At 41.5% G+C, this 27141-nt stretch overlaps 1 protein-coding gene across 2 annotated transcripts in view; it reads left to right on the forward strand.

Annotated features, from left to right (window-relative positions):
• Positions 1 to 27141, forward strand: part of RELN (reelin) — a 452196-nt gene that overhangs the window by 60562 nt on the left and 364493 nt on the right. For both annotated transcript variants that reach the window (XM_074942520.1, XM_074942521.1), the window contains exon 2: positions 19421 to 19531. In XM_074942520.1, the coding sequence (XP_074798621.1) occupies positions 19421 to 19531 (111 nt within the window). The remainder of the gene's footprint in view (positions 1 to 19420; positions 19532 to 27141) is intronic.

The following is a 27141-nucleotide window of genomic DNA, read 5'->3' on the forward strand; positions in this document are numbered from 1 at the left end:
CTGCACCCAAACTCCCTCCCAGAGCCCGCATCCCTCACCCCTGCCTGCACCCAAACCCCCTGCCCTGGCCCTGAGCACCCTCCCACACCCAAACTCCCTCCCAGAGCCTGCAACCCTCACCCCTCCCACACCCAATCCCCTGCCCCAGCCCTGAGCCCCCTTCAGCACCCAAACTCCCTCCCAGAGCTTTCACCCTGCACCCCCTTCCTGCACCCCAACACCCTGCCTCAGGCTCAACCCAGAGCCCCCTCCCACACTCCGAACCCCTCGGCCCCAGCCCAGAGCCCGCACGCCCTTCTGCACCCCTGCCCCAGCCCAGTGAAAGTGAGTGAGGGTGGGGGAGAGTGAGCAACAGAGGGAGGGGGATGGAGTGAGTGGGGCGGGGCATCAGAGAAGGGGTGGGGCATGGGCAGAGCCTTTTGGGGTGGGGCAAGGGTGTTTGCGTTTCTGTGATTAGACAGTTGGCAACCCTAGCAACGATAGATAAGCACAGATGCACTTTTACTTTGCAATTATTTATACTGGTGAAATTCTGGATGCAAAGGAGGTGGGTTAAGTCCCCAGTCAAATTCAGATCCTGTACGTGAATTTAGTTTTTGTTAATGTGAAAGCTTGCTTCTAAGTGTGGAGTAGGCACTGTGCAAATATTCCCCCAGAGCCCTGCCAAATCTTCCTTAATCCTGGCCTGCAATACACCTGCTGCTCTAGTTCTCAGCCTCTCATGCAGACCCTGGCAGTTGTGACAAACTGTGCTCTATTTTTGTGATGTAGATAGATATCTGCTAGTGAATATGATGAGACCAGCAAACTCATTTTAAATGAGACTTAATCCAGGATTTGAAATCAGAGAACAAATTTAACACTGTCAGAAAATGGTATAGCTACAGAGGTACTGCAGTTGCTAATGCCAGCAGTGAATTTGGTCCCAGGTCTCTGAATGAGATGGGTTAGTTTATTAATTCCCTGAGCCACCTTATCCTCTACAATTATACTGTAAAATAAAAATGATAAATATATATACTGTATTTACTATGATTATCTGTGCTTCAGAATCATTTAGTAATGTATGTCTTTATAGATGCAAGAGACATAGACACACTTAAGCTGTAATCTCTCTTATTTTAGAAGTTTTGTTGTTAAAACTCAGTATTTTTCATTATTTGGCCTAGTTTCCTTTAAAGATATTAAAAATATCAAAAGAATAAAATGAATACCTTTTTTATTCTTTGCCATCTGTTTGTGCTCTGACCACTACTACTTTAACAAATTGTTCAGTACTGCACTGAATTGAAGCTTTGATCCATATTTTTTTCATCAATCGGGACTGAGAAGATACGCATAATATTAATATACTGTATTATGGTCAAAAGATTAAATATGCTTTTATCCACAATTCAGCTGTTGCACGTATGGCTAAAAATATGTATAATCACTAATGTATTTCCTTATGGTTATATCTGAGTTTTTTTCTGTGTAAATCCACACTTGCCTGCCCCAACCAGCATGTATTTACAGGGCCAGTTTCTAGGCTATTTTGAAGTACAGTCCCATGTTCTAGACAGATGTTTCCCATTTAACTAAAATGGAAAACATAGGTGGTCCTTGTAGTTTTTTGTTACAGGTTGCATGGTGGATGAACTAAGCAACCACTGTGTGCTTCTGGTAGAATTATTTTGTTTATGAATCACACATACAGTCTGCCCTTGGAAAATTGTCACATGCACTTGTACAGTGTTGTGCCCTGTTCCTATAATCATTAGCTTCAGACGTGCTAGTCCTGTGCCTTCTGTTCAAGGTTCTCAGTAACTCCCATCTCATTGCAATCCCCACTGTCCTGGCCAGATTACTCACTTCCTTCTCTTTGCCCTCACCCTTATTTAGGTTATTCTGCCTCATTCTTGCCCATACTTTCTATGTAGTGTATACCAGGAGACCTTCCAAAAAGAGCTGAAATGGTGTTTTCTCTTCCCTCAAATATTTTCAAGGGTTCAAATTTTTTCCCGCTATTTTTAATTGGGAGGAAAAAGTGAAAATCTCAAAAATGCTCACAAAAGGAAAAACTAAAATTTTTTTTGGTTAGAGTGAATTGACATGTTTTGTTTATAAAATTTTGAAATGTTTTGTTTTGATTTCAAACTTTTTCTTGCTTAACCTTTTTTTAGTCTAATTAGCTTAAATTTCTAAACAAATTGTTTCAAATCAGAAAACAGGTTTTTTTTTCATTTAGAAAATGTTGAAACACAACTTTAAACTGTTTTTTAATGTATTTTTGAGTCTGGAGATTTGTCAAAATTGTCTCTGATTTGTCAACAGTTTTGGTTTTGATGAATTGGCTTTTTTTTTCCCTTCAAAAAACCTTCAGTCGAAAAATTCCCAACCAGCTCTAGGTATCTGTTGTCAGAAAACATGTATACAGTTTGTATTATTGCTGCATTGTGAAGCCTAAGTTGTACATATGACCCTTGCCATCAGAACACCTTTGTGAAGCTGTTTAAAAGTAATATTTGTTAAAATGAGTCAGTGCTTACCAACAGGGAGTTGGATGCTCTCTACCTTGTCAGTAATTTCCCCATTGAGCTCCATTATCTCCTCTTTGTGGCCTCATTCTGTGATTGTTATCTGCTTCTACTTTGGCTCTTCCTTCTAAACTGGCTGGATTCCTTGTCAGTCACTCCAGTACCAAGGTGTCATAGTAATACTGTGCAATCATCATCCCTAGTGGACAGAGCATTGGACTGGGACTCAGACCTGGCTTCTATTCCTGGTTCTGCCACTGGCCTGCTGGGTGACCGTGGGCAACTCACTTCAATCCTGTGCCTTAGTTTCCCCATCTGTAAAATGGAGATAATGATACTGGCCTTCTGTGTATAGCGTTTGAGATCTATGGGTGAAAAGTGCTGTATAAAAGCTTTTATTATTATTCCTCCAACCAGTTAAACTTCATTTCTGTAAAGAAGACTAGAACAAAAGTTAAACATAAATGGGGTCAGTAATACTTTTACTTGTCACTCCTTTCCTTAGCTTAAACCATGATGGAGTCCTAGCTCTTTACTTTAACTCAGGTCTGTGCTTATTTCACATAAGGAATCCCATTGACATGAATGGTGCTTGATGAGGAAGGACCAACATTTTCAAAACAGGGTATGCTAAAATTAAGCATGTAAATCCAAGTGACCTGAAATTCAGAGATTGAGAATTCACAAATCCCATTGAAGTTAGAGCAGGGTTTCAAAACAAGGTGCTGAAAATGCCCCCTAGTCTATACTTGTGCTTACACTATTGCTCACACTGGTGCAGATACACTGATGGTGGAAAACAGGTATGAAATTTTGTAGTGCAGTTGCACCTTAAGCTAAGTAAATAGCTTGGACTTTCTTCTCATTTATACAAGGCATCTTTATGCCACTTTGACAGTGAAAAGGGGCCTTTAAATGAGTGTATAGTTAAGCCCCTATACACTACAGGGTGATGTAAAGAGGGCTTAGCTCAAATGAAAATTTGGCCCATTGTATTTTAAAAAATAATAAAAAAAGAATTGTAGGACAAAGCTGCAAAGAGTTTCCTTTCCAACTAGTAAATCAGAAAATATACTGTAGAAAAGATAGCACTATTATGTATATTTGGAGCTATGCCTCATATTATATATTTTAATTGGTAAATGTTTCCTTATTCTCCAATGTCACTAGAACTGATGCACTCCACTCTATTTGCTTATCATAATCACAGTTCATGTGTCTGTAAGAGGATTTGTATTCTTTTAGTCTGAGATAAACATATTCAAGAGCCTGTGCTTAGCAGACATGCTCTCCTAAGCTAAAAACAAGACCAAAAAAAATTCTTGCAAACATTTTGAGATTACGGGGTTATAATAAATTTCCAGCAGACAAGAATGTTTATTCTCTTCTGAGTTGTCTTTATTTTTTTTAAAGATACTATTGTTAGTTATGTAGACAATAGCTGCTTATCTTTTGAGAACAGGAGAATAAAGGGATTTACCACTCTGCTGAAAATCTGAACACTACACTCATATTCATATCTATTTAATAATTTATTGAGAGCATGGCCAACACTATGAAATTTTCATGTATGGGTATCAAGCAACCAACCTCACATAAACTTGAAAGGCTTAAAACACAGAGGTCAGTAACTTTGCACTACTGTTCCTGGCTTTACAGTACTTAAAAGTTAATCACAATAATTAATTTTTTTCAAAGAAAAATCTAATTTTTTCAATTCATAGAATCATGGCAAAATTCAAATTTCAGACTCAGACTTAGTGTGATGTTGGTATTTGCTGGGTACACACACCCACCACCACCACAAGGTGGAATATAAATAAGTTTACACACTGAGACTACTTTTGCAGTATAAGCATTTTTTGAAACTGACTGTCTGTAAGGCTGCATGTGTTATCACTTCCAACAGATGCGTCTTGATACAGTTGTTATATGCCTGGATACAGCACCAAAATAAATTTGTTGGATTTCAGTACTGCTGTTCCTGCTGTTATCATTAAGGGTCTGTTGGAGTGCCTGTTAGGAATTGTTGTTGAAGTGTTTATGTGGCTGCCCAAAAAATCATTTTAGACTGAAAGCTGGCCAGGTTTCAGTACAGGAACATGTTTTTTTAAAAAGACAATTTGATTTAAAGTGGTTTAGCTGCTTTTAAATTTTAGGAGAAATAAAATAGAATTTTTCTGATGGTTTTAGAACACATTATTTTCATTCTGCTAGTGTCCAATGTGAGCCTGTCACTTTGTGTAGTAAAATGAATGTATTAAAATTGTTGTAATACTGAGAATTTAAAAACCAGATAAAGTACCTAAACATTATAGGCCGGATCCACAGCTCCTTGAAGTCACCGGGAGTCTTTCCATTGACTTTATGGGGCTTTGGATAAGAGACTATATTATGTGGACAACTTGCTATGATTGGAAAAGTCTCTTTCTCAATAATCAGTTGATTTTAGATTGTACATTAGGTCACTTGGAGCTATAGCACAGGCTAATGTCTCGTACCTGGTGTCAATAATTCTCATTAATGGCGTCTGCTAAACTTCTACTTGGGTATTTTGTCTTCCCTTGGTGGGGTTTAGTAAGTGGCATAACATTTTTTGTAATGTACTATCAAAGTGGCTTTGATTTTAGTATTTTTTGCACTCTATAAATAAAAATAATCATTCCACTAATCGTTATAGCAAGTAGTATTTCAGTGGTCACTGTTTTGGTTTCAGTATGCAATACAACTGCATATTTCAATTTTGGCTCTTGACAGCATCTGCTAGTGGCCATTTGATTTCAGGGACAGCTATTGTTGGATATTTTTCTTGACTAAATTTTGTTTCATGCCCATAGTAATTTGTTTATTCCTTATGCTATTTCTAATTTTCAGGGTTCAAAAAGCTGTCACGGAGCTACAAAATCGAGATCCAGACATTTGGCAACATTCTGTGGAACTTTTCAGATATTAAGGAAATAACGTTATTGTGTGTTGTATATCATTTATTAAGCACCGATAATGTTCCTGGCACTGTACAGGACACAAAATAAAGATTGCCCATGCTCCTAAAGCCGTTTACTCTGAATAAGATGTACACAGAGCATATATGATGCACTGGAAGGCCGAGAGCAGTGGTTCTCAACCTATTTATCATTGTGGGCTGCATATGCGGCCGACAAAGTGTTACCTGGGCTGCAGTTTGAGAACCACAGTGCCCCCACTTAACCCCACCCCCCCACAAACCCCTATGCCCAGTGCCCTCCACCCAGAGACCCCTCCACAGAGTGGGCCAGGAACGGAGAGCCGGGTGTGGGGAAGGGGACAGGGACCCCAACCCCAAACCCCGCCGCAACCCTGGACGCTGTTGTGCGGGGCCGAGCAGCAGCCGGGACCCCGGACCCGGACCCTGCTGTGCGGGGCCACGCAGCAGCCCAGACCCCAAGCCTGCCGTGTGGGGCTGTGTGGCAGCCGGCAGCCCAGAGCCCACAGCCTTTAGCATACAGCTGAGCTGGGCTGTAGCTGTGTGCTAATTGGGCCGCATGCAGGCTGCGGGTTGAGAACCTCTTCCTAGAGGAAGGAAATTTCTGGGGTTTTTTGGTTTGTTTTCTTTTTTAACAAATTAATGCTATTTTTCACTAGCTTCTTGTTGGCATCATGGAAATAGAGAGTCTTTGGAAGGTTTTGAATAGTAAGGGGATATTGCCTTGGCAAACTGGAACAGGTAGGGAGTTTTCATATATGAGAAGGGTTGGGAAAAGGCCTAGATACATTTATGGAAGAAATGAACAGGGAGGGGGCGTCAAGACTGGTAACAGTGGAGTGGAGGTGATACATGAAGGCCTAATCCAAAGCACATCAAAGTTTACCAGTCACGTTGCTACTGTGCCTGCCTTCAGTCTGTACATTTTTTCCATACGTAACAATGCTGCAATATTTTTTCCTCTGCTTTTTCTTCATCAATCTGGGGAGAATAAGTACCCAGTATGACTAAGCCTCCCCCTACGTTTATTGCTTTTATTTTTGTTGGATGGGTTCGAGGGTTGTGATTCAGACTATCCTTAGGAAGTGTCTAGAATTCATATTTGGAACTGATGCATCACGATGGGTTCCTATGTTTTTGGATTCTCCTGAAAGCAAAATTATTTCTATATGTAGTCAGGTTTAGTTTGCTATTAGCATATGTGCCACTATTTGTTTTTAAATAACTTTTTCTACAAATGTGGTACTGACTGTAACTAAATTTATAGGGCATCTGGGATCCTTCTAACTACACACACATCACTTTAATTATAAATATTTTATTATCATTTTTATTTGCAGTATTCATGCATGCCTTTAAAACAGAGGTTCTCAAACAGGGGGAGGGAGGACGGCACAGAATGTTTTCAGGGTGTGTGTGCGTGTGAGAAGCTTTAGGAAAAACCTTACTGCTCACATTTTACCCACAGCAATGAATAACTCGCGAAGCTAAAATTCCTCCAGACATATCAGGTCCTCAGATGGCGCTGTGCATTTGACTCTAGATGGCGCTGTGCATTTTGATGGATTTCTGTTAAGCTTGCGTAGCAGTATACAAAGTCATTGCTATCTGTACGTTAATCCGTTTGCTATGATGCGGTGTGCACATTTAATTGTAAGAATAGACCAGAATTGCAGTTTTGCTTTTGCCCTTGTTACAATGAATCGTTGGCTCTGCTTGAATCAATGCCTTCTTGTTTTTAAAATTTTAGTGAGAGTTGCATGTTGATTTTTTTTTTAATTGGTACATGTTCTTGTGTGGCGGGGCAGGGTGGGGTGTGAACTACTACAGACACAAAGAAGGGGGTGTGGTCAAATAAGGTCAAGAGACACTGCTTTAAAAATGTATCTGAGTATTTAAAAAAATTTATCACTGTGGCATCTGAGCACTTTGCCAAACACTTAATAAAGCCAGAAAAACCTGGCAACAATTTGACTGTGCATTTTCTTCTGTTCTTCCCAACAGTTGCGTGTAATCAAAGTGTAACTGGGTGGGCTGGCCCTCAAAGGGATTGAGTTCTGCCCCTCTGTACCTTGTCAGGCAGTTGCAGGTGATGGAATTGGGATTGGGCCTAGGCCAGTGGTTGGGTCAGGTATCATGTGATGGTAGCCCAGAGGCAGGGATTTCATATAGGACAGACAAACAGACAGACAGACCATGGGGGAGGGGTCTCTAGAGAAGCCCAGAGTGGGCCTGGTAGAACGCCTCTGCTCAGAGGGATCTGATGAGCTGAGAATGAGCGAGCTGGGGCCTGAAATCTTGATGCAAAGGCAACAAAGAAGGAAAACTTGCAGGGGACCCAGGGTCAGAGAAGACTGGGAAAGAGACTCTCCATACCAGCCAGCGGGAAATGCCTCAAGGGGCAGGAGCAGAAACCTTGAGAGGATCTACAGCCTTAGAGGTAAAAGACTTGAGGAAGTGCCTGGCAGCAGGACCTGAGTTTTGGGAAAGAATTGCTTCAACCCAGGAAAAACTGAAAAAATTGGGGTATTGGGGGAAGATGTTTTGATTTAAATTGACACTTGAACTGTGTTTTAATAAACTGCACCACAAGAAGGGGTATAATATGACTTGCACAGGAGTCTTGATGGAGTTTTTGAGAACCCCAAGAAGGGGAAACTGAGGCAGTGACAGCATCTGACCCCATATTAGGTAAACCCAGTTAGTCAGAATAGAGTAGTACAGTGCTGGAACACTTCCTTGGGTTCTACAAAATAGAGTACACCATGATGCTCCTGTTTCATGTAGAGCATGCTGAGTAATAACATGGGAGGACTCCATGTTTCTAAAACTAAACTTGTTCTTTATTAAGAGAACTACGTGCAGAGGTGCTGCAACTGCAGTTAGCATTTAGGCCATGTGCAAACAGACTGAATTCCTGGGGTGTCTCATCCAAACTCCTTCCTCCTGCAATCTGTGCACCTCCCTCCAAGTTCCATGCAAATTGCTGCATCTTGCCTTTTTAACTGTTGCTGTGGTGGTGTCTTGTGCAAGTGCTTGCTGGGGCCGGAGGTTACTAGTACATAGCCACCCTATGGACATGGTCTCTACCACCTGCCCATTGTAGCCTGTTAGGCCTCACAGTCCTTCAAGTATGCTGGTCTTCAAACCAGTCAGCCCCTAGTTTGTGTTGTTGCTGTTGGTGGGTGACTTGTTTCCACCCTGTTGCTGTCTTCATTCTGTTGGTTGGTGTCCTGTTGGTTTGCCATGTTGTTCATACACCTCATTTCTTCTGACTCTATTACATCAGGTGAGCTGATGGCTGAGACTCTAGGTCCTTCTGGCCTTTGGCCCTATCCACCTGGGTGTGCTGGCTGTCTGCCGCTACTCTGCAGTATTCTTTGGTTTTAACTCTGTAGCTACCTCATTTGGCCTGTCCCAACTGCAGCTTGGATTGTTGCTTTATGCCATTGCTTTTGGTGGCTGAACCCAAACATGCTCACCGGTAGGTAGGGGCCTCGGGTCCTTAGCTCCTTTGTTGTAGCAGACTGTCTGCCCTAGCTTGGCATTCTCTTAACTGTTTCTGTGTCCTGACCATCATTCCTGCTCTGGGCTGCAATAGATTACCTCTCATGGGTCTTACTTATCCAGCCCATCAGTCCCCGTACTAGGCTACTGTCTTGCCCCTGGGAGGGTGTATTGTGATGATCCAACATTTCCAGGTAAGGATCCCTTCCTCTCTTTTGCCTTTGCCATCAGTCTCTTCTGCTGACTCTCCCTGTTGCTTTGTGGGTACCCAAGAGAAGACATTTTATGCTCAAAGTCCCATTTGGCACTGAACTGTTTGAATTCTGCTGTGGTGTACCCATTGTCTGAGCATAGTGTCAGGCATGCCATACCTTGCAAAAACCTTTTGGTTTCCAGATCATAGTTCTTGCCTGAGTGTCATCCAGATAGTCTACCTCCCAGAAACTAGAGCTGTCGTTTACCGTGACAATGTAATTCCTGCTAAAGTAAACTGATCTGTTCTGATTTTTTTCCAGGGTTGGGTTAGGATTTCATGAGGCTGAAGGTCTCCTTCTGTTGATCATTTTACTCTTTGCATACCTCCACTGTTGCACATATGCTCTCATTTGGAATTCATGTCTGTCAGGTGGATGCGCTCCCTGGCTCATCTCAGGCATGCCTGTATCCCCAGGTGTGCAGTGTGTTTCTCTCTCGTGTCAGCATTTAAATCAGAAGGGATTACTGCTCAATTCCCTTTAAACAAAATCCCATCTTGTGCACACAGCTCATCCCTCACCTGATAATAGGGAATAGCCCCCTATGACACTTGTACCTTGCGGTCTGGCCAGCCCTGGAGTAGGCATGTTTTACTGGCTGTAGCAACCCGTCCTGTTCGGTGCTGTGTTGGGACGCCTGGTGCCTTCCAGAAGAGATGCAGTGATATTTTAGCGTGTTGACAGACTGTCTCCTGTTCCACAGAGCCATCTGTGTTGTACTCTGGAAGTTATGTCCTGCTCAGGGTATCTGCCACCAGTAATGACTTTCCAGGGCAGTACCTTATCCTCATCCCACTGCACTGGAGTCTCAATTACATGCGTTGTAGTCGCTTGCATGAACTCAACAGTGGCTTCTTCAAGATGCTTTTGAATGGCTTGTGATCAGGCTGCACCTCCAGCTTGTGCACAAAGGTGAAATGGTGGAATTGTTCCAGAAAGCGCAGCCAGTAGCTCCTTTTCTGTCTGAGCACATCCCCTTTCTGTATCTGTCAGGGATCTACTTGCAAATGTGATGGGCTTCTGGCTTTGCATCAGTGCTGCTCCTAGGCTTCTTCTGAGGCATCACACTGTAGCTCTAGCTGCTCTGCAGGGTTGTACTACTTCAGGAGTAGTGTCTCGCTTATGATTTTCTTTGTTCTTTCAAGTGCCTGTTCTTGGGTGTCTGACCATTCTCACTCAGCATCATTGTGTGTTAACTGTTTCAAGGCTTCACAGGCTCCTGATAGTCAGGAACAGATTCTGGAAAGCTAGTTGGCATCCCTATAAATCCCTTCATATCCTTTGGCTGGGCATTTCCTTAATGGCTCTGAGTCTTCAGGGTACAGCCAGAATCCCTCAGGTAGCAGATGCACAATGTAGGGGACTACGGTTCTCCTCAGCTTCAGCTTGTCTGAACGCAGCCTAGCATTCCACGCCACCAGGCACCTATTTAGGAGTTGTTGCAGCTTGGTATCGTGGTCCTGGATTGCCTCTTCCTTGACATTTCCTTCTGCTACAATATGAATGTCATCAGCTACAGTCTTGGTGTCTGGGAGTACCTCTAGTGCCTGGTTCAGTTTACACTGGAACACCTCTGGAGCCAGGCTAATGCCCAGAAGCCTTCATCACTGCTTAATTAGTAATGAAAGAGGTGACTAGGATCAAGCAATTTTTATTACTTTCATAACTGATGCAGCAAGCCCAGAGGTGCTGGGACTATGAACTGCCAAGCCTAGAGATGCCAGGGCTCAGCACAATTTATTGGCACAAATTAAGCACTGGCATTCATATCCAACAATAACTGCTAAAATATGCAGCAAAGGCTGTCAGGTGGCTGGATGGCTCATACAGCTTAATATTTCAGAACCCATTCTTCACATCACAAAGAGTGAATGTTTTTGCTCTGGAGAAATTGGGTGTATGTACTCAATCACTGATAATGGGTAGTGACTTCTTTTCAGTGCTATTTTCATTGGTTTTGGGTTGGTGCAAATCCTCAGTTTACCTGAAGATTTTCTCACCACTGAGAGGCAGTTGATCCACTCTGTGCTGGTTTCAACAGGTGTAATGATGCTTCTTTACAGGCTTGCAAGTTCCTTCTTTAGTTTCTGCATCTGGCCTACTGTTTTATTAGTCTCATGGCTTAACGTGGGGGTCTGTTTACAACCTCAGCTTACACTCTAGGTGTTCATCTCTTTGGAATATGCCATTAATGTTAGAATGCTGGACAGGCCCACAGTAACTGTTCTTCCTTCTCTGTCACAATGGCTATATTCTGGAGTTGTACTGCAATCGAATTCATGGCTTGCATGGCCCCGCTGCCCAGCAGTAGGTGGTACTCCTGGTTGTGAACTACTAGAACTCAAAACAATAATGCCTTTTGTTTCATGAGTTTCTTATCAATTGTCTGTGTTTACCCACTGGCTTCTGAATAGTTTTATTGTACATCATCAGCACCAGGTCATACTTCTCCAGCGTAATATTGTTGCTTATCAGTGTTGCTGGGATTACATTGCAGCTGTCTTAGCAGTGCAGCTGGAATCAAACTGATCATTGATCCAATAGCATAAGTGCAAATATGGCAGTTGAGTGCCTGATAGCCTTCTTCTGCAGTGCATGTTCATTGAGAGCCTTTGGATCTGCTAAAGTTACACTGCTGATATCTTCACTGGAAGTCTCTCAATCACTGCATGTACAGTTGCTTTTTTTTCTTCCTGGGGTAGCTGTGGCATTGGACTATAAAGTGGTTCTATTTCCCAGGCCCCTTTCACAGTTGTCCATAAGCTGGGCATTTTTCTTTCTGCATTTTGTATTGCTTTTCACTGTATATAGACTGGGATGCCTGCATTCTCAGTCAGTCTGTCTCTGTCTTGCATCCTGGGTTCCTTTAGCTGAACCATCATACTTGTTCTGCACTAGTGGCTGTCCTTGTTTTGATCCTTTCCCAGACAGTTTTTGCTGCTTTTGCTGTTTTGGAGCATTTTCATAGGATTAGATCAGTTTCTTTCAACAATCTCTCCTTTAAGATGAAATCATGTGTCCCACAAAAGATCCTGTCTCTAATTAGGGCATCGTTAACATCTCAGAGTTACAGAGAGATGCCAGAGTTCTCAGCAGTGTAATATAAGTATCTATCCCTTCTTCTGTTTCTTAGGGCTAGTCTACACTGGCAATGTTAAAGCGTTGCTGTGGCAGCGCTTTAATGTGGCTTGTGTGGTCGTGGCACCAGCGCTGGGAGAGAGCTCTCCCAGTGCTCTGAAAAAACCACCTGCACGAGGGGCGTAGCTCCCAGCGCTGGGTCACTGTCTACGCTGGTGCTTTACAGCACTGAAACTTGCTGCGCTCAGGGGGGTGTTTTTTCACAGCTGGATTCAGACACATCCAGCCAGGCAGCAGGCAAGAGCTGCTGCTCCTCGTAGAGGCCACTGTGGTGCCCAGCTAGCACGAAGCCCTGGGGCAAGGGCAGCAGCAGTAGCAACAGGCAAGGATGGGAAGCAGAATGGAGAAGAGGTGAAGGAGAGAGAATAAGGCAAGGTCTGAAATGCCACAGGATTGGTGTGGGATGATGGCAGAATGGAGGAGGCTGCCGCACCCCTGTCATGTGGGCAGGAATGAGGAACGGGTATGGCAGGGGAAGAATCTGTTGACCAAGGTCTGTTGTAAATGAGTTTGCTCCAGGAACAAGGGGGAAATCAGTGAACTGTGACTCTCACAAAAAGAACAGGAGTACTTGTGGCACCTTAGAGACTAACAAATTTATTTGAGCATAAGCTTTCGTGGGCTACAGCCCACTTCATCGGATGCATAGAATGGAACATATGGTAAGAAGATATATATATAGAGAGAGAGAGGAAGAGGGAGAGAGGCTAATTAAGATGAGCTATTATCAGCAGGAGAAAAAAACTTTTGTAGTGATAATCAAGATGGCCCATTTAGACAGTTGACAAGAAGGTGTGAGGCACAGTTCATTATGTGATCTCTTCCTCGACCACAGCAGATTGTAATGTTGCAGTCTAGTCCATAATAAGTATCCTAGATAAGAGCTTGATCCTGTGGGATGCTGAATAAGGGTGCACAAATTGTTGCAATTCTAGAGGTCAGTGATTCCCAGTAACTGCTGCTGAAAATCTACTGATTTCAGGGACAGCAAAGAGGACTACATGACTCTCAAAATCATTGAACCCAAAGGGTATCTCAGGCCTCAGAAACAAACTAAAACAAAACAAAAATACCCCACCCCCCACACACACAACAATGAGTCTCAGAACCTGGGTCAGGTGACTTGGGCTCATGTTATGGGGCTAAAAATAGCAGTGTAGATGGAGCTTGGGATCTGAAACCCAGTGAGGAGGATGGGTCTCAGGGCCCAGGCTCTGCTACTTTTAGCCCCAAAGTACAAGCCTGAGTGAGTTGATCCAGGTTCTGAGACTTGCTGCTTTGTGTTTTTTGTAGTGTAGACACCCAGAGTCATCTCTGTTTAAAAAGTTGTATATTGGGTAATATACAACATATTGATGAGTCAGTGAATCTAGACATTGAAGGCGAAAAGACAATCAACTGTTTAAAAAAGAATTAAAGGCATGCCTTATCTTTTTTCTTCATAAAATATTGGAAATATAGATGGAGCATAGCTCCAGTACTATAGTGATGAGTGCCTTAGAAACGCCTATGACTAAATACAATTTGAAAATCTGATCTATCTCTTGTGTGATACTGTTACATCCAGATGCAGTCTGCTTCCAGGCAGCTTCTTGGCCATCTGATTGTCCCTTGAGATACAATAGTTGCAAGCGTTGCTTGAGCTTTCTAGTTCTTAATTCCAAAGGAGGCACCAAATTTAGGTCTGATTCCTGCTAACATAAAGGCCGCTCATGGGAAGTCATCTTCTAAGAATCTCCTGAGAGAAGCTGTCAAAAATCCTCTGCTTCCCGTGAAATGTACTCAGCAGCTCTCTAAGGATGCTCAGCATCTTGCAGGATCAGACCTATATGTATACATTTTATTATTTAGTTGCTGTTTATTACATGTTTTGAAGATGTAGAGCTCTGCTTAAGTGCTGACCATTATTGGTTGTTTCCTGGACATTCAGATTTCAGGACACCTTATCAGAAATTGGAACTGATATATTTTATTTACTATAATCCTGTGGAAAAATAGTATGTGATCATGTAATTCTGGCATTTTCTACCTTTTCGAATACTTGACCGTACAACCTTAATGTTCGTCTAACATTGTTTTTTGTGTGAACTTCCTAGGTTTTTAAAAAAAGCAAACTGAAAAAACAAATTCAATTGTGTGGCATCATATTGACACCCACGTGTGTCATTGGCAAGGTTGGAACTTTTATATCCACTACACGGATCTCTGGCATTTGAACTAATAGAGTAACTGTTGCTATAGTAGGTTGTCTTCCTCTACAGGGACTGACACTAGAGGGGGATGAGGTACATGCTTTGCCAGTGGGTTTCATGGCCATTTGCTGACAGTAGAGGAATTGGGAAACTCAGGGATCTTGGGCTAAATGCTTAAAATTTGGCAAAGTTATAAGCAACTGAATACAGGGTCTTTGGGAAGTGTAGAGCAACCTTAATAATCAGCAATGCTACCACTCCTATCTATTCCCCTGGCAGACACTATTGCCCTTCCTAGGGTCTCTCCCAGGATAACTGGGTCAGAGTCATAGGTGCCGACTCTGGAGCACCCACGGGAAAAACTTAGTGGGTAATTAGCACCCAGCGGCAGCCAGCTCCACTCCTCCCACCCCAGCACATCCCGTTCACCTGCAGCCCCACCGATCAACTCGTCCCTCTCCTTCCCAGTGCCTCCCGTCCACCATGATCAGCTGTTCCGTGTCATGCAGGGACGGGGTGTGCTCAGGGGAGGGGGCAGAACTGGGCAGGAAAAGGTAGGGTGGGAGTGGAGTTGGGGCGGGAAGAGGTGGGACGGGGACTTGGGAGAAGGAGTGGGGTGGGGGTTGAGGTGGGGCCTGGGTCAGAGCGGGGCGAGAAGAGGCCAGGCGGGGGTGAGGGTTTGGGGGCAGGTGGGGGAGGGGGGGAGGGAGTTGAGCACCCCCGGGGCCCAGAGGAAGCTGGTGCCTCTGGTCAGATTCTCAGGGAAAGATATCCTGCTCTCAGTCTGTCACTCCCTTTTTGGTCACTAGGCTATCTGAGGGTAGGTGGGGGCTTCCTGTGTGGAGCTATGACCTGTTTGCCTATGAGCTTCCTTCTTCCAATGACTTTCTCACATGACTCTCCTCATTGCCCTGGTGATCTGTGTGTGAAGAGGGAATCAAACCAGCTTCCCCCTCTAGCCCCTGCTGATCTGTTTCCCTTCTAGGCAGGCTGCCAGCAGCTTTTGGCAGCCTGTTCACATTCTCAGTGGCAGCATGTGGTGGCATCCCACCACTCAGCTGGATTGGTGCCTGCAGCACAGTTCTTGGAGGCAGCCCAGTGGGTCCCAATTCCCCAGTTGCAGATCCATGACTCCTCGCAGTAATGTGGCCAGGGAAGTGAGAGGTACATTTCTTGCTCCCCTGGTTATCCCATGAGGAAGAGTATTTTTGTGGGGGTGGTGGGGGGGAATAAAGTTGAGTGACGGGATTTCCTACACTCTTTGCTAGGTACCCACAATCTCTCTCAGGCCACTGTCTCACAAAACAGCTGCCGCAGTGAGACAGCCACCACTTGCAGGGCTGAGGCCAATCCCTACCCCCTAGGTAGGCCTTGGTCTAGGCCAGGGGTAGTCAATTATTTTTTTGTCAGGGGTCCAAATTTCTTGGTTAAGATATAGTAAAGGTTCAGACTCCAGAGAAAATAATACTACTCCCCACCCCAAACAACAATAATGATAGTAATAAGTAAATAAAAAGATTGTGGAGTCTGTTCAGAAATGTCTGATTCAAATTTGGCCGGCAGTCTTCCTGTTGACTACCCCGGCCTAGACTTTAATTCCCACTCCACCCTCCTCCAGGCTGCAAAGAAACACTGTTGACTGTTTAACAAGCAAGCCACTATATGGGCTGAAACAAATGACTGAAAAATGATTATTTTGCTGCTGTTCTGGAGCACAGAAGGCAAAATAACGTGTAATAACAAGTCCCTGTCCCTGATATAAAATCACAGTCCTGTACTTTGGGCTGTACGTTAGCATAGCTTTCGTATTCATGATTGTTAGTACTAATATGTAATACAACATATCGTCTTTCATTTGAGATGAACTATTTGATGTCTTCCCCATTGGATTGAGATAAGTCCTAAAAGAATGTCACTCTTCTTTTTTGTCACTCACACCTTCTGAGAATGTCACTCTTATTATTTTCTCTTATAGAACTAATTCTGAAATTATTCTACAATGTATTACAAATGTATAACAACAATTTAGTGCTCCATTAAAAAGTGTTTCAAGGCAATCTGCAGTTTCCCACAGGCTTAATGGGGAAACCATACTGTGTTGGATACTATTCAGCAATGAAAATTGATCCATTACATGTACATGTAAATTGGGGATTGGTGATCAAGCAAATATGTCCAAAATCAAATATGGGCATTGTAATATATCCCTTTTGTCCCAGAGAGAGTGCTCACCATTTATTCAAGAAAGAATAAGGCTACCTCACAGCGAAACAAAATGGTAGCAGAGGACTGGCCCAGTGCCCTTACTCGATCAATGCTTTTCACCCACTGTTTTTTCTAGTCTTCAAAAATAAAGCTTAAGCATAATTTAGAGCATACATTTTCCTTTTTCCAGACTAAAAAGTACAAAGGAAAGAATAAACCCTGCAAAATTCACTACTTCAACATCAGATGAAAGGAGAATTCATTGTTTTTTATTTTTTATTTTATTTCATTTTATTTTGTTTTCAAAATTATTTTACTTTATGGAAGTCTTGTTGCTTTTGTGGTCTGCTTCTCATTTGTTTTTGTTTGTTTGTTTTGACATGTATGTTATGAGGGGATGCATTGTAGAATGGAGATTAGGGTTCTCAACCTGCTCTCTTTACTCAGGTGAAACTCCTGTTAAACTTCTTGGGAGTTTTTCTTTGTCCTGGAATTATTCATAGTACTATTGAATATTAGAATAAATACAGATAATTTAATTGTAAATTATTTAGGAGTAAATTAAACACACTGGATGTTAATCCTCTAGTTAAAAACCGAAACAGCCTTCTCCCTGTTGTTTTTACAGGTCCAACTAATAAAAAAAACCAAACCCCTCAAAACAACTGGTATGAATGTGTACCACAGATTAACCACTGAAGACTGATGATGATACAGCCAGAACAACAGACTAGTCCTGCTGCTGAATGTACTAGGAATGTCTTAACATGACACTGATTTAAATGGTTACTGGAAAGAACCCTGAACCAGTACCTCACCACCTACCCCCGCTTCAGTTACTGAGTCATCCCCAGCACCTGGCATTTCTAGCAGGAGTAAGAAAGGACTACATTGGGGTGGAGAGTATGTTTGCCCTATCTGGCCAGATATTTAGAACCAAAAAAGTTTGGAGGATAAGGGAGTCTGAAGTGATCAGAGACTACAGTCCATCGTTGAGCTCTGTGTATGAAAAGGTGGGTGGAAGAGGAACCTGTGATAGTTACTAAGGTCTCTATCATGCAAAAAGTTGTGTGGGACATCAATCAACTCAATGGAACTCTTCACTGTTGCAAAGGTCTGCCTGTGTGCACCTCTGTGCAGGAACTGGGCCTTTGATAGCCTCCACGAAATTGCTAGTCTTTGTTCTTTATACACAGCTATAGGTGTAAAACATGGTTTACAGACACTTTAGAAAAACGGATTTTACAAAGTAGATTACAAACAAACACTAAGACACGCGAGGGGGAGGGAATTTACCTGATATATAGTTTAGTTGCTTGCTTTAGTTTTTGTGCTTTACGTTAGTTCCATTTTAAAAAAATATATAGGTATTTGGGCAAGTGTTAGAAACTGTCAGAAGAAATGTGTTTTTGACAATAGATTTTAAAGAGGCAAAGGAGGTTGCATGGCATTACGGGATCAGCGAGGTCATTCCAGGCATAGAGGCTATTGCTATGTATATTGCATTTACATAATAGAAAAAAACTTGTCACTTAATAGTTCTGGCCGTTTTAGGATAGAACATTCAAGCAGATTGTACATAGGATTTTCTGTTTAAATTGATAACATCTGATAAGACATCAAAGCAAAAAACTGAGGATGAATGTTTATAGAATAAACTGCAAAATTTGTGAATTGTTGTTGTTTTTTCAGTGTTCAATGCCTTCCTAAATAATATGCATTTTCAGCTGAAAATTGCAAGTGTCAAGAAAATCAGGACAATGGTTTTAACTGATATAGCTAAGAATATTTTTTTAAAATTATCCAGTGGATTATTTTAATATACTTGGTCTGTAATGACCTATGTGCGTATATGACTTAACTGCTTAATACACTAAAGTATATTACTATTGTCATGTAGCACACATTTGAAATCCAGAAAGAGCGATACTATAAACCTTAATTATTTTATTGCTTATGTCGTTTATTCTGTGGTCTTGACAGCCAGTTGTAAACCACATGTTCTACTGACGATGTTGAAATTTTCTAAAAACCAGTTCATTTCGTTTAATATGAGTTGTTTTGCCTTCTAGGAAAAGGAGCTTATCGGATAGAGATGAGTGACCTCTCTGATGTTAATTTCAAATCCTGATGCTGTAATTCTCAATTGTGTCCATTTCATGTGACAGATTATTACTGATAAATGATTTATGATTAATTTAGGAGTAAAAAAATAACAAACACCAATTGTTTTCTTCTAAATACAGTCTCTTTGCTAAAAATAAACCCTGAAAAAATATTAAAAATAAATTCCAAAATCAGGAACCCTGATTAGATATTGAGCAACGATGTTTGTGAAATTTACATTTGCAAACTAGTTTACAGTCACTAAATCATTTTATATGTAGTGAGAGTATTATTTCAGGACAGTTTCTTACACAGAACTGAAGTTCATTATTTGAGCTCCAAGAGTCTGCTACTCTTATTTATCCAATTGCGCTTCTCCATGAGAAGAACCACTGTGTGCATGTGCGTGTGTGTGTGTGTGTGTGTGTGTAGCAAGGTTTTCAATGAAGTAAGGATGGCAGAATCTTGTCCTTAGAAAGAGTACAGAACTCAGCACACAATTGAGTGGTCCTTACAGAATTTTTATATCTTTCATTTCAGTGACTATTTCGACAAGTACATTCTTCGATGGCTTACTGGTAACAGGACTCTATACGTCTACCAGCGTTCAGGCTTCACAAAGTATTGGTGGCTCTAGCGCTTTTGGATTTGGTAAGTCTAATGTGATTAACAAACCTAGACTTGTATTTGTTGTAATTCAAAATATTCTGCAGCTCAAGATAACAAATACTTAGTTTTGTAGAGAAATTAAGGTGAACACAATTATTTAAATAAATTGACTTTATATTGAGTGCTGGGACCTGATCCAAAATCTGTAGGAGTCAATAACTTCCATGAGCTTTGGATCAGCTCCTTAAACTGTGTGTGTGTGTTTAAAAAAAAAAAAAAGGGAAAACCAATCAGAAAGTCTCCATCCCAAAGACATGCCTTAGATGCACAGAATTGCATGCATTCCACAGAGAACCAATTCCCACAAGAAGACCCTGATTCTCTCACACACATGACACTACAAGAGTGGTCACCTTTCCCTTACTGGAAAGTTGAACAGATACTCCTTACCTCTGGAAATATTGAGCTGCTCTAGAGAGGAAATGATCTCTCCTCTGCTGGCACTGTTTTCACAAACAAACAGACACACACACGAATAAGTGATACATAGCAAAGTGATACATACAAAGCAAAAACTTGAACCTTAGGAAATGATAGATGGGCACGCATGTGCATCCAACCTGTGCACTGAATGAAGCCTATATCCTGTTGGAAAAAATCATTTGTGATCATGTAATTAAAGGCTGTTCCATATTGCCTATGTACAATGGGACAAAATTAAAATTGCATGGGAAGCATGAAGCTAGCATTTCTTAATATTTGAGAGCTTAACTCTGTGACCTAAATAACATTCTTTTAATGTAGCTTTTTATATAATTTTCTAGGGTTTTGTTAAGGGAAAAATGTAGATCAAACTTTTCTTTGCAATTGTAAAAACCTTCCTCCATTGCATATCTGTAGAATTTGAACCCTGAGTTGTCAGCATTGTAGCACAGACTTTTCCCACTTGAGACATAGGACTAATTATGTTAGCTGGTGGTGGCAGATTAGGCTGCTACCCCAGGCAGGAGAAAAACAGACTCTGGCACCATGTGCTACATCCATTGGGTAGTCATCCAGGGGATTATCCTGGATTGGCTCTGTCATAACCATACAGCTAAGGGTAGCCTAGAATTCCTCCTTACCTGTAAGGGGTTAAGAAGCTCAAATAACCTGGTTGGCACCTGACCAAAAGGACCAATGGGGAAAGAAGATACTTTCAAAACTTGGGTCGGGGGGGGGGGGAAGGCTTTGTTTTTGTGTATTCTCTTGGGAAGCAGATAAGCATTAGGTCAGAAAACTCCTTCTCCTATAAACCATCCTAAAAGTCTCTCATGTTACAAAAATTGTAAATAAAATCCAGGCAAGGCGTGTTAGATTATCTTTTGTTCTGCTTGTGAATTTTCCTTTGCTGGAGGGAGGTTTATTCCTGTTTTTTTTGTAACTTTGAAACTAAACCTAGAGGAAGTTCTGCTGTGTTTTTGAATCTTCTGTTACCCTGTAAAGTTATTTTCCATCCTGATTTTTACAGAGGTGATTTTTACCTTTTTTTTAAAATAAAATCCTTCTTTTAAGAACCTAACTGATTTCTCCATTGTCCTAAGACCCAGGGATTTGGGTCTGTGATCACTTTGTAACCAATTGGTTAGGATATTATTCTCAAGCCTCCCCAGGAAAGGGGGTGTAAGGGCTTGAGGGGATATTTTGGGGGAATAGGAACTCCAAGTGGCCCTTTCCCTGATTCTTTGTTAAATCACTTGGTGGTGGCAGCGTACAAGGGCAAAGAATTTGTGCCTTGGGGAAGTTTTAACTTAAGCTGGTAGAAATAAGCTTAGGGGGTCTTTCATGTGGGTCCCCTCATCTGTACCCTAGAGTTCAGGGTGGGGAGGGAACCCTGACAGGCTCTTTTTCCCTTCCACCCCACCCCACAGATGTGGGGGACTCATGCCTCCAGAGTGGGGGATGGGCTGCTGGCACCATGTTTGGGTCTAGGGGAGGGGGTTATGGAGGAAACACCACACTTTTCCCTCCCCCCACCATGAGTTGTAAGGGCTCCTGCCCTATTAGGTGCCACCCAGAGTTGGGGCCATATGTTAGGACCATGAGATTGCTTGGGGGAGCCCAACTCTTTCCCTGCTTTATTCTCCCCTAGCTGCTCTAGGTTCTCCCAGTGCTGCTGCAGTTTTGGAAGCAAGATGGATCCAGTGTTAGAATTTTTGTAGTCAGTTACAATTTTGTCATGCTACCTGAGGAAGGCAAGTGAAAAAAGGGAAATGGTGATACTTTTAACAGTTTTGATCTCAACAAGGTTTCAGAAGAACTTCATGAGCCGAAGAAAAGACACTTTTTTAGCTGGAGGAGGTTCTTATGGGTGAATTTCAAAGGCCTGCAGCAAACTATGGAGGTCTGAGAGTTCTTCAAAGAAAAGGTTGCTAGAATTGTTTGTAATGGAAAGTGTTAGACAATTTGAATAGAGAAGTCACTAACAGCTGCCCCTATGCATATGAAAATAATTTATTTACACCCACATACCCCAAAATTTGTTCTGAATAAAAACAGGTTTTTAGTCAATATTACTGTGTCCATGATAATACAAAAGAGACAGGACCGAGTTGTAGTGAATAAAAAGGTGATTCTGTAGTCGGGCTGTTGATACGGTTAGGTGGCCCTCTAGTTATCCGTAGCAGTGTAGCTCAAATATTAATTAAACACACTGTCTGCTGATAATCAACACATAGGTTTCCCATAAGTCCTGGCCTGGAAGGGACTAGTGATTACACTACAAATGTGAGGGATAACTGTGAAAAGTGAGAACAGTTTTCACATACATTTCACATATATTTATCTAAGGTGGATGCTTCTATTACTGCTGGAGCAATTCTACTTGCTGAAAGAATCATATGAACTGAAAGAGAAGCCTCAGCAGAGTAACTGAAGGAAAACAGTCATTTCTAAATGGTATAATGTGCAGCATTTAACTGGAAGCATTTAATTCATAAAGAAACAGATTGGAAAACCAACTCCGCTGGGCAATAATGTCAACCACTTTTTCCAGTGACTGAACAATAGCTTTCTATTTAAACCAAAACTCCATTCAATATATATTATATGACTGATTGATTATTTTTGTCCAGAGTTTTAGTAAAAGATTAAGGAGGAGGATTTTCAAATGTTCTGAAGGTTTTATCATTGAATTCATTGGTAAAAGTTAGGCCAATGGTAGAAGTAGGCCAATGCAGAGCACTTTTGAAAATCCCGCCCCAAGTGTGTACGAATAATTTGCAGCCACCTGTTTTTGCAGTTCATCTCTTGGAAGCATCTTCTGCATTAATATAAATTAGATTTTAAAAGGAGACTAAGTGAAAATCACAAAGATGTTGTCATATGCAGAGTTGGGAGAAACCCACTGCTAGTAAATCCAGTTTGCATGGTTTCATCTTCTGCTGCCAAAATTTTTCACAATACAAGTCCTTTACCTTTGTTTCTTTGTCTGTTTTACAACTTTTATAAACGGCATGTAATACATAAACTCTCTACATTTGGTCAAGACTTGGTGATTTTTTTTTTAAAATAAGAACTCTTGCTTATTCTCAGATAACAGATGTCTCTACAGTCATTAACTCCAACCAAGAACATTTTGTACAAAATAGAATGGACATTTTTGGTACTATGATTATTTGTGACCTTTAACTTTATCTGTTCATTGAGATGTAGCTGTTGCATCCAATCTTCTACTTTATCTTGATGGTCTTTTACTGACACAGTTACTTACTCTGTAAGACTTAACTTTATTATGGCCCTTGCTTCTGAAAACAAATAATTGGGGCTTAATTTCCTAAAACAGATGTAAAAGCAGTGCCTGCAGTATAAATATATCTCTGATCCGCTAAATGGGTAGTTATGCTGCAGCATATCTGAATGACAGAAAAATACACATTTTGCATTTGCACTAACCTGTTTGTATGTTTGTGTACATTTTATAGCTAAACTGTAAACACCTTGTTTATAAGAATCTTAAATAATTAGGAGGATGTAACACTCTCTGTTACAATGCACATTATTAACATTACTCTTATAACTTCTTGGTAACTTTCAGATAGCAAACACACATAGCAGGTTATTATCATTCTTAAACAAAATCATTGAGTCTGTGACTTATCTGTTTCACCTCCAAAACATAAAATAGCCCAATTTTTTAAAAAAGGTTTTAATACCAAATATTGGTTCATTAATATTCACTGATGGTAGCTACCAAACAGCACCATTTTCACCCATCCCAACTCCACTTAGCTTGTGTGTCTTCTTGCTCTGCATAAGAACCATTCAGAGGGAGGCAAAATGCCGATATCACAGGTACTTTCTATGGTGCCTGAGACAGCATGGGAATCACATACCAAACTGTGAGTCACTGGAAGGTTGAGTACCATTGTTGTATAGTATTTTTATATATCCAGATCCATGATGTAGATGAGGTACCTTCATATTTGATTTGAAAACTGTAAATGATAGAGATTGTACAGGGTTTATGTACATATCTCAAATTTCTGGGATGGCCAGTTTACTGTCAACTATAATATTGCAGTATGAAATGTTAAGTAGTTTAAATCAAACATCAGAGAATATTAGTAATTTCCTAACAACTCACAAAAGTAAGCAGAAAATATTATGTTTAACTAGGTCTAACTAAGAGTGATGGTGAAGTAAGATATTTAATAGGGTCTAAACAGGATTGGTCATTTACAAAAAGGCAAATATATTTTTCCCTAAGTTTCTTCACTGGCATTATCATACATAAAATGTGTGTGTTATGTTGTGCTCCTCACTGTGCCCAGTATTTATAGAACATACACAACAAAACAAAACTTGATCTCTTCTTTATGTGTCAGATATCGTTTTGTAACCTAACTCTTTAAGTGTTAACATATTCTTGGAATAGTAGTTAAAAAGACTCAATAACAAGACTCTCTAAAACATGTGCACTCCTGACCAAAAGGATCTCAAAGCCTAAAGGCCAGAAAAAAATTAAAGCAGAAGATATGCAAAATCAGTCATGCACAGTTTGAAATATCTCATTTTTCTTGTCGATATGAATACTGAAACATGATGCCCTGAGGAAGTCCGCTGTTTAATTATGAATATCCCTTTATGCGTTGCAGAAAAAAGGTTTCCATCTCTGACCTGTCTTTTGAGCTGCAGCTTAACCATGCAAACTGTAGGGCTTATTGTGTTATCTGAGCAGAGTTGTTTAAATGGTATTTTAGATAAAATCTCATTTAATTTTTAATTGCTATTTTTCTTTGCTTGCTCTTAAATTTAAATATAAATTCAAGAAAATCATTGGGATGATCACAATGACCTGATGCTATTGTGCTCTCTCCTAACACTGGCAGTAAAAAAGAACCATGAGAGCAATGGTGATAACAGCGTTTAGTTTTTAGGCTCATTTGGGAACTTTCCCTGTGAAGTGGTGAAGGCCTCCCCAATAGCAATCAGTACACTGTAGGATCAGATCCTAGAGGAATGAAGTAGTTTTAAAAATATATTAGCCACAATGTTTCATGTATTTCAGGGTCACTGGAAGCAAAGTAACAACAGAGACAATGGCATATGTTTACTTTTTGAAAGAAACATAAAGCACATTGCTAGAAAGGCTGATAACAAAAAGAAAAATGAAACTGAATGTTATTGGAGAAGCAGATCTACCTATCTGTCCATCATATGTGGGTGGGATTGTCATAGTACATATGGAACTGAACTTAAAAAAAAAATTGGCTGAGACTGTGTGAGGCCTAAAAACGTCAGTTTGGAGACTTGTGTGTGGCATTTTGTGGAGAAGAAACTTGACAGAAGTTGGCCCTTACAAGAACGGGAGGGATGAAAACTAGGACACTGGGCTTGGTAGTGTTTATCTGTGTAGTAGGATAGAACAGTGTTCCCCAAACTTGGGACGCCGCTTGTGCAGGGAAAGCCCCTGGCGCGCTGGGCCAGTTTGTTTACCTGCTGCGTCCGCAGCTTCGGCCGATCGTGGCTCCCACTGGCTGCAATTCGCCGCTCCAGGCTAATGGGGGCTGCGGGAAGTGGCAGCTAGTACGTCCCTGTGGCCCATGCCGCTTCCCTCACCCCCCATTGGCCTGGAGCGGCGAACCGCGGCCAGTGGGAGCCGAAATTGGCCGAACCTGCGGACGCGGCAGGTAAACAAACCAGCCCGGCCCACCAGGGGCTTTCCCTGAACAAGCGGCCTCCCAAGTTTGGGAAACACTGGGATAAAATTCTCTCTACTGCATGAATTACTAGGGGGAAGTTTAATGGCCTGTGTTATGTAGGGGGTCAGACTAAACTATCTTAATGGTCCTGTCTGGCGATAAAATCTATGAAATCTTTCCAATAGATCTATCTTTCATGCTGTCACGATAATTATCTTTTAACTACCTAACTTAGAAAAACATTTGCTAGAGTCCCAAATGATGTTAATTCTTCTCTGTGACAGTTGGCTCAAGTTACTCCACTCATGTCACTCCATTCAAGCTAGCCTAGCTTGGATGAGAGTGGCCACACTTCAAGACAACTCTGAAGGTACACAGAGTGACTGGATTAGCAGCTGATGGGGGGGTGTAACTCAAGCTGTTGCAGCCCCACTGCATTACTGGCTCCAGCATCAGAAGCAGCGGTGCTTCAGCCCATACCAGCTGACAGGCCAGCTAGCTCAAGCTTTAAGCACCACTTAAAGCTAGAGATTTTTGTGTGTGGTCAGGTTAGGGTCAAAACTCAAGTTGTAGCTCACGGTGACAATGTAGTGATGACAAGCCCTAAGTTAGTTTCCTCTGTTTGGAATCATTGGGGGTGGGAGGGTAGGGGTGGGTTATACTGATAGGTTTATTCCAAAGGGGTTAGGTTTCTTTGTTTATAGGCATAAAAACATATATTCTCTGGCCAAGTGAATGGGTCACTTCTGCTTTCCTGTGTGGACTTTACCATCTTATCAAAATATTAATTTGAAAATTTGTCTAACAATCGTGTTAGGAAGGAATTAGTGAGCTGATTTTGGTAAAATGTAACGAAGGCCCTAAATCTTTGTCCGTTGACCCAAACAGAAGCTTTGGTCAGGCTCAGTTAGACATGAACTGTAAAGCTAAAATCAGAACTGAGAGAAGACAGAAATATGTGCCGTATGCCTGACTAAGCAGGCTGTGAGAATCTTTCAGCACAGAAAAAAGCTTTAAACCTACTTTTTAATATGAATTATTTTCTCCTTGTGAGATCTCCTGGCATATACTAGTTCACTAAAGATATCTCAAGCTGCATCTTTCTGTATCATCACTTATACCATTAGTCCTCAATTAGTGCAGTTGGTGTTTCTGGGCTCAGCTCAATTTTCATTTTAGTGTTGTTTATCTTCAAGTCTCCACTCTCCTTCCTTGTCCTTTCCAGGATTCCCTCCTTGTCCCACTCCCCCTCTAGTCCTCAAATATCCTTCCCTATGGACTCATCTTCATCCTTGATTATATTCCTTACCCCTCTTCAACTGCTATCCCTCTCCCCACGTATGAGGGCCCAACTGACAATTTTCAAATCAAGGTTGGATGTTGTTCTGAAAGATATGTCCTAGGAACTATTTTGGGGAAGTTCTACAACTTATGTTATGCATGGGGGGTCGGACAATCACAATGGTGCCT

The sequence above is a fragment of the Natator depressus genome, chromosome 1 (genome assembly GCF_965152275.1).
Source record: "Natator depressus isolate rNatDep1 chromosome 1, rNatDep2.hap1, whole genome shotgun sequence".
NCBI lineage: Eukaryota > Metazoa > Chordata > Testudines > Cheloniidae > Natator > Natator depressus.